At 41.1% G+C, this 12894-nt stretch overlaps 1 protein-coding gene across 2 annotated transcripts; it reads left to right on the top strand.

The window, feature by feature from the left end:
* Positions 1-534: 534 nt before the first annotated feature.
* poldip2 (polymerase (DNA-directed), delta interacting protein 2) lies at positions 535-12309 on the top strand. Of its 2 annotated transcripts, none has more exons than XM_046388417.1 (11): positions 535-763; positions 5165-5246; positions 5591-5688; positions 5800-5899; positions 7137-7212; positions 7738-7845; positions 8172-8308; positions 8395-8421; positions 8562-8687; positions 10026-10105; positions 10183-12309. In XM_046388417.1, exons 1-11 carry the CDS (start codon positions 579-581, stop codon positions 10295-10297), a joined length of 1134 nt encoding a protein of 377 aa, XP_046244373.1. In that variant the 5' UTR covers positions 535-578; the 3' UTR covers positions 10298-12309. The 2 variants fall into 2 exon arrangements, with proteins under 2 accessions (XP_046244373.1, XP_046244374.1); XM_046388418.1 differs by having other exon boundaries at positions 5171-5246.
* The last annotated feature ends 585 nt before the right edge of the window (positions 12310-12894 follow it).

Here is a 12894-nt window from a genome sequence, read left to right on the forward strand (position 1 = left end):
CCAGATGTTAATACTGTGTGGATAATGATATTTTATGATATGTCATGTAACTCAAACGTTTCTCGTCACAGTGCACGTGAGCTCTTGTGGTGCATTCACGTGCTCCTTCGTAAGCCCCTAGCTCCTAAAGCCGATCGTGAACTGGATGTTCAATAAAATGTTTTAGTGATTAACAAACCTTTAATTTCAAAGTTAATTATCTTTTGGTATTAATGCAATAGAAGAATTTTAACCATTGGCCTCAAGCTGTTTTTCCTAATTTCTAAATGATAATTATTTAGACCCACATCTGACTTTTCCACACCGTTAAGATTTGTGTGATTAAAAACTTCAATACTAACGTCAAGAAAGCGGAACATTTCACAATAATTCTAATCAGAAATTGCTCCCGCAATAATTTACAGACACTATGGCAGATCATTCCCGTCGACTGTGATAGAAAAAGAGAACGAAAAGGCTAGTTTAGAGTTTTATAAGTATTTAATTTTCATATATACAACTTTTCAGTCGTTTCATGAAAGCAGCTTGGTTACCCTGTTGTAAATGCGTGTGTACGTGTGTGTGCCCTGGTAGGAAAGATGGCGGCCTGTGCTTTGCGCCGAGGTTTGTTGAGCACTGTCAGTAAATATAACAGGAAACACACACAGAGAATTCTTAGTGTCGCTGACAGCAGTAGCGTGTTTGACGTGAATAAAACGCAGCTACAATGCAGAGCCTGTGGACTGCTCAGCGGTGTTCAGCAGAAGAGGTTCATGTCATCACGGTAAGAGACGCAGCCACTGTCCTCCCGTACAAGGCTAACACGCTAAAGGCTTTAGCTAAGTACAAGCTCGTCAAGGTGGAACGCTAAAACCACTGCCCTCAAAGTAGTTGCGTGGACGCATCCCTCGAAACTGTACCTACAGTATATGCAATCATGAGCTTGCATTTAGCAGCAGAAGATAAGAAAAGTACCGTTGCCCCCTGCTGTTCTTTAGCTAGTAAGTTAACTAGCCAGCATGGGTTGAGCAACACCTGACACCGGGTCTGCTCCATTTCCCTGCGCGAAGTGGACCGCTCACACTTGTGAGGGCCGGGGAAACGCTTCAAATGCAGTGTGGTATATTATTCACCGACAGCAACCACATAATTGTCATAATGTCAGCATTCCTGGTTGACAAGGAAGTTGATTGCCCAGAATGGGCAGTAGTATTGACAGTGTATTTTTGTGTAACCCAAAGTCACATTCATCAGTTCTCTACCCCATCGATTTTCTTTAGCTGGTTTGTATTCGTATGGGCCATGTGGTCGAGATACCGCTCATTTAGCTGCGGATCCGAATCATCTCCTACCACTTGAATTTTCTTGAATTTCCCTCGGGATCAATAAAGTATATATCTATCTACCACGATACCTACCCCAAATACTGAGGACACTCCGTTTACTCGGTACAGCAGAGTAAATGTTAACCTGACCTGACTGCATATAAACTGCTAAATCAATACATGTTCAACCACAGAAGACGTTAAAACCTACCATGCTAGATTCTTCTTTAATGAGTTGGCACATGTGTTAAAAAGGTTAACGCCAGCAGCAGGATTGTAATCCGGCAAAACTCATTCAACAATATGAAAACATACTGGTATAATGTAAGTTATATATGCATCCTATCTGACAAGGTTCACTTGAACAGTTTGACATAACTATTTTAAGTTAGATTTGGCTTTCATGAAATATTATTTCTGTGTTTGTAATAGTAAAATCACACCTGGAACACTTCCATGAAATGTTCCTGCGCTCTTTCCTCAGGTGGTGCTGCACAGGTAGAGTGATTGGCTTAAGCTATCATTTAAACACAACAGGTGACTAGGTGACTATTATGCTGTGTCACTAAAAAGTACACGATGCTGCTGTTGTGCCATATGTAATGATATAGACTTATAAGGAGTTCCAGAAAAACTTAAAATAATTGAATACTAATATTGCAATTAAAAATGCCAGTTAGAGAAAATGTACAAGACTTCTTAATTTGGAGTGATATAACCTCCATCGTTTAAATTACTCTCTTTTCCTGCTTGATTAGAGTGATGCCGCTGCATGTTGAAGAGAATCACTGTATGGTTCTCAAAGACTTTAAAAGTCTGACATGAAGCTCGTTCTTGTCCTTCGGTTTGTCTTTTTTGGGCATCTTGAAAAAAGTCTTTAACTGTTGTTAGGTTATTGTGGTAATTGCATGCTTATCCATGTAATTTTTACCCAAACTGCTGTGCAAATGAAAACTATCTCACACAACCATAACAGGTGTTTTTGTTTTTTGGGCTTGATTCAGCCTGGACATGTGGTCAGAGCTTACAGACTTAATGCTATCATTAGTGATATGGTAGCAGTCTGCACTCTGCTGATGACAATTTAGTGATTTAGCCTAAACAGTTGATCTAAAAAAAAAAAAGGCCCCGATTTTATATATTTTCTTGTTTGTCATGTAGATGGTGATGGTCCAGCAATCACTTTTCACCATCTTCCACGTTTAACTTTTCACCTGAGCAGTAGTGACTTGTGATGGAGCAAGCAGAACTTTTCTGTGGACCAGTGCAGAGAGAAATCAGGGATCATCTTGTCTTGTAGGTTGCACACATGTTATAACAGAAAACACGTGCTGTTAGAAATTAGGTCTGATGGTGAGAGAAAGGTAAGATGGGTGTGCAGGTGGGTGAATGCCCCCTCAGAGGTTAGAATATCAGCAGTGATTCACCACCAGCTTGTATCTCTCACTGTAGTTTATGCAATCGTTTTCATTGTGTAATCGTATCTCCAGCCCTTCTCTGACGTGATGACAGCTCATTGACATGATGACCTGTCTTCACTCCTCCAGCACAAGCAAAAGCATAATGTGAAATGAATAGTTCCTGTGCTTACTGACAGGGTGAGCTGTTGGCTGAGTCTGGTTCCAGTTTTCCAGTGTTTACAATGAACTTGCTGTACTTGAATTTGATTATCTCTGGCCACACAGCGTACTGACATTTCTCAGATTGTTGCAAAGGAGGTAACTGAACAGAAGAGACCGTGTTAGTAATGTGTTGTAGAGCTGTAAAGGCCATGCACTTTGATGTATGTGAAAACATCATTCATGGATTTTTTTCATAATTTTCTGAGATATATACATTGTTTTTTGTGTTAAAAACAGGTGAAAAGTAGGGTGTGTTAAGTATGTACAAAATACCTTGCTTATCTTGAATCTACTGCATTTTCTCTCGTATGTTTTAGGTACTGGGTTAGTTGTAGTAATTGCCCCTTTAACCAACATAAGCTGTTTATAAAATATGAACAGGACCTCAGTGGATGACAAGGTTTAGATTAATGGACTGAACACAGTTGTCCTTAACTATTATCAGTATTTCTGATTTTTTTTTCAGCATCAAACAACATAATTTCTCTTTAAGTATCATCAAAACTGTCTTTATCCATTGCTGTAGACATGATCCACAGCACCTCCTCACAGTGTTGACTGCCGTCCTGTGAATAGATGTGTGCACTTTGGTAATGCTGCATTCAAGAAGATTCTTTTCTGAAATACAGAATTCCAAGAAGGAAGCAGATCTGATCTCTCAGCCCTAAAGACATATGGCAGCTGTTTTCAGCACTGTTCCTTTTCCACGTTTCCAACCTCAGAGAATTTTCTTTACTGGATTTCATATTATTTTATTTATCAAATAAATTTATTGAGTGGAAGTAGCAGAAAATGGTAGGTAAAATAAGTTTTACTTTTCGTAATTCTACAGAAGTGCAACACTTTTTACATCCTGACTATACTTACTATCACTAGTTATTCTAAATTTTAACACAAAGATTTTCACTGCAAATATATCAGTTCCAAATATTAGTTATTGGGTTCCTTGATTACCAGTAGTCAATATTGGGCCTTAAAAGACCATATAGGTCGATTATTAATACTCATCCTACTGCTAATTTCACAGTAGTCTGCTGATTGACAGTTGGTGGGGGTAACACACCAACGAAGGCAGTAACAAAGATGATTGCTTGCAAGCAGGTAATGATGCAAAGGAAGCAGGACTGAAAATATTTGTAAGTGCTGTACACTTAACGCCAGCAAGTGTTTGTTTTTTTCACAGCAGAAAGTTTCAGGACAAGACGTGTTCATGTTTGTATGCCAAGAAGGAGACTTTAGCAGGAAATCTGATATGTGTTGCTCAGAGCCTGCCTGTCAGAACGCTGAAGCAGCTGCTTTATGCAACATTTGATTAGCTGTTTCAAAGTTTCAAAATAAGGTCTCCATCTGAACTGAATTCCAAACAGGATTCCATCAAATTAAAGAAAAACTTGGTGGTGCCATGATTAAATAAAAATATATAAGCTTGTCCCTTTTGATATATTTTTTTTTTTGCTCAAAGAAGAGAACAGGACAAGTGATTTACTGTGCAGATATGTTGGCTATATCAGATAAACAAATGCATTTAATTTCACTTGGACTTTCACCATATTTCCCATAGTAAAATCAGGTTACCTTGTGATTATTCTTGTGCAATACACACATGCGAAGAAAATAACCTGAAACCCAACCTCCTGTGTAATATTAAATCCCCCTTTGTGTCTATATATCCACCTCATTAATCCCCACTCTTCATCTCTGTGGTGAAGATTAGCTTTGCAGGGAGTGCAGAAGTATGCGTGTTATTTATTTGAAGTGACCAGCTGTTGTCAGTGGTAATATGTCGTGTAAGTCTCTGTGTGTGTGTGTGTGTGTGTGTGTGTGTTGCAAGGACATGGAGATTATGTCGAACAGAATTCCTGTTTGTTGACATCTGACAAGTCGAGGTGTTTTATTCAATCTTGTCAAAGTTGTGATTGAGATTACGGCTGAAGGGAAGGACAGAGGCTGAAGGGAGGCAGCCAGATTTTTTTTTTTTTTATTTATGTGTAGGGATGAATGTAAATTGTGTGTGGAGAAGGAAAAACCCTCAAGCTTCTCTTCATAACTGTGATTTCCTGTTTAGGTTTTTCGGGAACTCATGGACCGTTTGTCTTTGTCTGTATATGATGTCGTTTTGAGATCATTGAAACCTGTGTGCTAGTTTTTGATCATATGGTTTTCTAGTGATGGCTACATATGATTTTATACAGGCTCTCAGTGTGTATGTGGTGTGATGGTGTTGCCTGTTTTTGGCAGGAACAGGCCCGAAGGGAAGATTTTGGAAACAGTGGGAGTGTTTGAGGCTGTAAAGCAGCACGGAAAATATGAAACAGGACAGGTAACTCTCTCTCACTCTCGTTAGCTCTCACACACATGCACACATACACTTGAAGTGACTAAGCAAAGACACTTATATCACAGATGGGCTGCACCAGCTCCTATTGGCCTTACAAAACCACTGAGGTCAATTTTAGACTTGTTTTGGAATATTACAGTACTGTCCTTTGTTTTTACTATCTGGTCTCTTTTTAAGCTTTGATAAATCAGTAGCTTTGTATTGTTATGAAAGCACATTTAAGTGATCCTGTCAAGTGACTATAATCCCTAATTTATGCTTTATCAAACCAGATATAATCTCATTGCAGCTCATCCGATTTCTCCTTGTTGTTGTGCTCTCCTCAGCTGTTTCTCCACAGTGTGTTTGGCTACAGAGGCATCGTCTTGTTTCCCTGGCACGCTCGACTCTATGACAGAGACATTACCCCTCCCATGTCTGACAGGTAAAAGCGCTGGTTCTGGCTGCAGACTGCAACAAACTGCAAACAAACAGTCCCTCGTTGGCCCGTTTTTGAGGGTAAAATGTTTGTAACTGTGTTCCTTCCTTCCTTCAGCAAACCTGAGCCCCCAGGAGCCCACGGTTCCAAGGAGGTTAAGGGAAAGACCCACACCTACTACCAGGTCCTGATTGACACAAGAGATTGCCCTCACATAGTAAGTCAGCATGAGATTGTTCATACCTGCCTTTAACATGCAACTAATTAATCCGATTCACAAGTGGGCAGCTTTTTTTTTTGTCAGTTCACCCTTGGCTTAGCACTTCGCCTCCACCTTTATGTGGAGAAAGCACTTGTGATGACATCACACTTCCTCACCCCATATGCACATGAAAACATACATCTTTCCTTACAAAGAAGTCATTGTTTTCAACTGTTGGCCCAACAGTAGTAGCCACGACACTGGAACAAAATGTTTTTTACACAAAAAAGAAATAACTTCATGTGTAACATTTGTTAAATTTACAGAAAGGCCCAAATAAAAATAAACCATAGACTTGCATGTCACAAAGTTTGACCAATTGGAACATCTCACAAAATTGCGCAATTGTTTTTTTTCTTTTAACTCTCTCTCTTCATAAAGGATTGAGACTTTTTTCACAGGTGATTGGTCACTGTTTGGTATATTTCTAATATTTGATATGTTTACTGTTAATACTACACTATATAGACAAAAGTATTGGGCCACCTGACATCACTCCAGCAGGGACCTTAATGACATTGCATTCGAAATACACAGACAGCTTTGCAGCTATAACAGCTTCCACTCTTCTGGGAAGGATTTCCACAAGATATTGGAGTGTTTCTGTGTTAATTTTTGCCCATTTGTGCAGTAGAGCATTTGTGAGGTCAGACGCTGATGTTGGACTAAAAGGCCTGGCTCACAATCTCTGTTCCAGTTCATCCCAAAGGTGTTGGATGGGGTTGAGGTCAGGACTCTGTGTGGGCCAGTCAAGTTCTTCCACACCAAACTCATCCAAACACCTATAGACAATTCTGATTGTAAAAGATGCTATATAAATAAAATTGAATTGAATTGAACTGAATTGAATTGAACTCATCCAACCATGTCTTTATGGAGCTTCGCTTTGTGCACTGGGGCACAGCTGGAATAGAAAAGGGCACTGCAAGTAAAAGGCTGTGCCCAGCCCCTGGAGAAAAGCCCCATTCAAATACTTTTGTCTATATAGTGTACCTTTCATTTCGCATACATCTATATAGCTGCTAGAGATGTTTTTGAGGGAGTTCAGACAGGCAACCAAGTTCAGATGATAACAACAGCTTTGGAATCTCGCTAATTTGTTTTTCTTATGCCATTTTGATTTCTTTACAGTGGCACTCGTTTTTGATGCATCTAAGTCGGGAGTTGTGTAACTGTTGTTTGTTTTGAACAGTCTCAGAGGTCCCAGACAGAAGCAGTGACGTTTCTGGCCAACCATGATGACAGCAGAGCTCTGTACGCCATTCCAGGTATGCAGCCATAGTCAGACCAAATTCAGATGAATTGAGATTTTCATACCATTACAGACAAAGCATTCAGGTTCTCATTTCTTAAAGAGTCGTAGTTTTTGCATTTGATTCAGACCTTGAGCTGCAATGCCTTGTTGATTAATCATTTAGTTGATTGAAAGAATATTTGTTGCCAACTATTTCATAATTGATAAATTGCTTAAATTTTCAAGCAAAATGTCAAACATTTCTAAAATACTAGGATTCTTTTCTTTGTCATTTATGACTGTAAATGAAGAGTCTTTGAGTTGCTCTGGGAAATTGTGATGAGAAATTTTTGTTGCCATTTTATGGATTCATCATGAAAATAGTCTGTAGACTAGTTGACAATGAAAATAGTCATTGGTTGTTGCAACCCTACTCTGGCTCCAGTACAGCAGAGCTGCGGTTGACCCCTGTCAGCAGTTTAGCTGCCACTAAACATAACGTAGAATATTCGAGGTGGTTGTTACTGCTCTCTGTCTCATCCCTGTTCCTGACGGGCAGGTCTGGACTATGTGAGCCATGAAGACATCCTGCCCTATAACTCTGCTGAACAGGCCCCCATCCAGCACGAGCTGTTTGAGCGCTTCCTCATGTACAACCCTGCCAAATGTAAGCACACTTCCACTGTCTCCACTGTCATTCCTGTTGCTCATACAAACCTTTTACAGTGTCCAGAGGTTCACCGCATAAATCGTCACTACGTAAATGGTACATCTCTTTAAGATAACACCTATGCATATGGTGAGTTGGTTGTGTAGCTGCATGTTCTTATTTTTTTTCTTTAATAAGCCACTCAACAGCTTCATTAAAAAAATTTCCCTGACATTAAACAATATGTATTTTCATCTTTGCTTCCGACATGCTGTGGACATTAAACCGGAACACTGCAGAAATATCAGATGAGCATTTTCAGTAAGTCTTTGTGTTTTTGGTAGCTCCTCCGTTCACAGCCAGAGACACCCTGAAGGCATGGCAGGAGAAGAACCACCCCTGGCTGGAGCTCTCGGATGTCCACAGGGAGACCACAGAGAACATCCGAGTCACCGTCATCCCCTTCTACATGGGCATGAGGGTAACTGACCAACTCTCACATGCATAAATCAGCATAATATCTCTGAAGCATGAAAGTGACTAAAGGAAAGTCATTCTTGTTCTCAGGAGGCCCAGAACTCTCATGTTTACTGGGTGAGTAGCAGATTTTTCATTTCATCTGTGGACTGGTCCACATCGATAATTAACACCATCTACAAACCAGGAACTGGTATGTTTCATGGTGACTGCAGAGTCAGCGTACGAACTTGTCTGTGTGTGTTATTGTCCTGCAGTGGCGGTACTGTATCCGTCTGGAGAACATGGGCAACGAGGTGGTTCAGCTGAGAGAGAGGCACTGGAGGATCTTCAGCCTGTCAGGAACCCTGGAGACGGTCCGAGGACGAGGAGTCGTAGGCAGGGTTAGTACAGCGCACGCATGCAAGACCAAGACCATGACTATCTGGAGATGGTGTCACTTTTGATACTTGCCGCTTTTTTGTCAGATGCATGATATATTTTTATGCATTTTAATATCTTTTAAATATCTCAAATTTAGCAGCACATACAAAATCATACAAAATCTATGAAGTACGTACTGCACACTCACCATATACACAATCATATACTATACATATACTGTTGTGGGGCAGTTGTGGATCAGCGGTTAGGGTGTCGGACCCGTAACCGGTGGATCGCTGGTTCGAGTCCCCGTACCGGTGTCCATGGCTGAGGTACCCTTGAGCAAGGTACCTAACCCCCACTGCTCCCCAGGCACTGCACGCGGTCGCCCACTGCCCCAGGTTTGCTGTGTGTGTGTGCGTTGGAGTGAGTTCCCTCCAATGACAAAATATGTCACTTTCTTCTTCTTTTCTTCTTTCTTGTTGAAGTATACAAATACATCAACATATATTGATATTTTTATGTGAACAGAAAATGATACACGTATTGTCGCTTGTCACTGCAAATCATCCGAGTGTTTCTTTTAAACAATTTTTGGAGTTGTTTCATCACTCATGATTTGTTTCAATATTTTTTCTACCATTGAGCAGGTCCTTCATGTCCTTTCTGCATTGCATTGTGGGAGAGCAGTATGAATTTTCCAATGTGAACACACCACTTACTCAAATCCTGCTTAGAAGCTGCATGCGGTCTGGATTTAGGACACAATGGTTGTTTTCATGTGGCTTCAGAGCGACTGTAAAGTATACTTAGCTGGTGAAGACAGATGCGGCAATCACAAAAGCAAAAATCATATCAGTAGTGATTCAGACTTTCATTTTGAAACACACAATCCAAATAGAGTTTTTTCTTCTTGCGCATATATGAATCAAATCTCTTTTTTCATGACAGTGTGAACAGCATAAATCACATGGAATCTGATCTTTTCAATTCTAATTTGGACCACCTTCAGATAATGGTCCTGAATGAGTTACATATGTGATTCCTGCTGATGTGATGGCTGTGTGAACAGTCAAATCACAGTTCATGTGTTTTTGTTCCCACTGAGCATGCTCTCATCAGTGTTAAATCATTATTCATCTGCTGTCAGCACCACACTGCTGTTACCGCAGCAAGTGATTCAAGAAATGAATGTCTGCCCCACTATGCTTCTTATAAATGTGTGGTCGTCCTACAGACGTGTTCACTTAGGAAGATGAGCCATGGTAGGAAGACCAGATTTGAGGGGAGGAAAAAAAAAGTCAGAAGTGGGTCACTGTGGATTGCGATCTGAACGTAGTGTTTGTGTGCTGTGACAGGAGCCGGTGTTGTCTAAAGAGCAGCCCGCCTTTCAGTACAGCAGCCATGTGTCTCTACAGGCCCCCAGCGGTCATATGTGGTGAGTCTTCTTCTTCTTTCTTCCATTTCCTGTTACACAATTTAATTGCTTGCAATACTGAACTCATTTGTGTTTAGGGGGACGTTCCGTATCGAAAGGACCGATGGCTCCCACTTCGACGTTCGCATTCCTCCTTTCTCTCTGGAGAGCAACAAAGATGATAAAGCGCCCCCCGCTGGCTACACATTCTAACTGCGAGTAGTCGCCTCCCACCTGTAAGACCCCGGAAACGCCATCTGTCCCGGTCCTCTCTGCAGTGTCTAGAATTGTCCTCCCCCTGTAACATTGCCTCAGACTTCAGCAGAAATGAGTCAGGTTATACAAAGGGAAAATATAAGCATTGTCTAGATGATCCAAATGCAGATCCACGTTACCCTTAACTTGTCAGAGTGTACCTAACAGCAGTATGTCATTGATTAAATCATCTGTTCAGCACCCCTGTGCATCTTCACTCCTTGGTGTGTTTGAAGGAACATGCACAGTCCTAGTGGACGAGCACTGCGGGGATGTGGAGGGTTTGTTTTCAAAATGGGACCTTTGGGTTCATGAAAAGAGCAACAACTCCCACTGAGCTTCATGCTGAGGCCTCAGTTGGATACTTCAAATCAACAAGTAAGCCATCACTTAAACTACATGTTACAGACTCCTCCCTCCCTCCTTAGTAATATTCTTGTGTGAATTTATGAAAGCATAATTTTTACCCTGGACCTAATTTTCTTGTCATGTTCTTTTAGTTTTAATAGTACCCTATCACAGTTTTGCCACACCTCTGTGGGTCCCTTAAGAGAGCAATATCAGGATTTCTAGGCCGGTTATAGTGCCGAAGTATTTATGTTTTACTGTTTTACAACATTGAAGCACAGTGGGTGAAAGTGGGGTCTGTTTGAAACTGATCAATGGAGGAAAAAAAATCCTCCTTAATATGAAAATGATGTATAAAAAAATACATAAAACAGTCTTTTGGTTTTTTTTATCAGCATTCATAGCCTTTTATAGTCTGTGTGGAGAGGTTTCTGTCAGCTTTGTACACCTGGACTACTACAGTTGTCCCCCTTTCCTTAGTGTAAAACTTCTCAGCCTCTGTAAGGTTGCAGTTGCTACACATGCTGGGTCACCTCACACATCAGTGTTGTTTCCCTAAGGCGAATCAGGGCCTGCTGTAGAGAAGCATTCCCACAGCGGCCACCGCCAGACTTTATGCCACAGTCACATGATGATGTATGATTAGCGTACAGGCTCTGCCATGACAGCCCGTAGCTCTCTCCTGAGGCCTCGCTGAGGTCTCCCTCCTTACATGGGGACACACTTTTTGAAGATGGCTCTCCCTCAGTGGTTTTACAGCTTGTATTTACACCACTGACTTAGCTGTACTGGGAATTAATATACAGTTTTCCAAAACCTGTCACATGTATGTGTGTACGGTTCTCACCACAATGCCGTTATTGCCAACAAAGATAAAACAGCAGCCATTTAACCTTCTGTATTTAACCCTAAAATTACTCGTCACACCTTGACTCCACGCTGATCTCTGTCCACATGAAAAAGCAAGTATAAAAACAGTTAGGTGCTCCAGTTATGTGAGTAATTGAGGCGTGACATTGTAAAGGGAGTGAATACGTACGCCGTGAGTTATTTTGTAATTTTATGATAATTTTATGATTTCATTTTGGTGTACAGTCCCTTTCTTTGGATCTGTGATTTAATGCTGTGGAAGATCACATAACAGTCAAGCAGGCCTGAATCCCTTTTTAATAATCTCTGAACCTTGTGTTGACGGCCAATAAACGGCTTCTTCTTTGCTTGAAAGGAAGTCAGGCTCAGGGTCTAATTGTCTCTGAATTACAAATGCAGCACGCTACTAAGTAATCAAACCAAGCTGTTCGCAGCAAGTATTGTAACTAATTGGAGAGGTGTGTGTGTGTGTGTGTGTTTATTTATGATGTCTGCCTACTTCTCTGCAGTGGGCACTCTGCAAAACCCAGAATGAAGTCTTCATCCTGTATGCCTGATGTCTTTCACTCAGGCTGACTGTTTGACTTTGCAAACTCTGTGACAAAGTTTTGAGCCTAAAATTTGTCTGGTAAAGTGAAAAACTAACATCTTTGTTTTGATAAGTGATTTCAAGAAACTATGATGGTTGAAGTACTACTGTAAATAGAGATGTAATTAAAGGCAAAACAAATAAATATAGCTTTTGAAAAGTACATCTTGACATTTTTATGGGCAAATTTTCTGTTTTCTGCATGTAGCTGTTAGTCTTAAATTTTGTCCTGTGAGGTCACTACAGGTAGTCTGTGCATGGGGAGAAAGCAGAAATGTGTGCTTTGTTTTTTAATTGCTGAATGAGTTCTAATCAAAAGTGTTGATTTCCAACATTTAAAGCCCTCAAGAAATCACCACACCAATCAGCCATAGCATCAAAACCACCTGCTTGATATTTTGTTGGTCCCCCTTGTGTGCCAAAACAGCACACCTCTCAGGGGAAGGGACACAGGACCTCTGGGGGTATTTTGTGGTTACCAGCATCAGAATGTTGGATCCTTTGGGTCCTGTGCATTGAGGGTGGGGCCTCCTGGTGGGAGGGTGGATTCAGCTTATTCTGGTGCATCCCGCAGTTTCCCGATCAGGTTGGGATGTGGGGAGTCTGCAGGCCCTTGTGGTTCTTGAGACGTTCCTGAGCTGTTCTCAAAATGTGACAGGGTACATTGTCCAGCTGGGGGGAGGCTGCTGCTGAGGGGAAGAGCTGTTGCCATGGGGGGTGTATTTGGTCTGCAGTGTTTAGGTGGGTG

This window comes from Scatophagus argus, chromosome 5, assembly GCF_020382885.2.
Source record: "Scatophagus argus isolate fScaArg1 chromosome 5, fScaArg1.pri, whole genome shotgun sequence".
Classification (NCBI taxonomy): domain Eukaryota; kingdom Metazoa; phylum Chordata; class Actinopteri; family Scatophagidae; genus Scatophagus; species Scatophagus argus.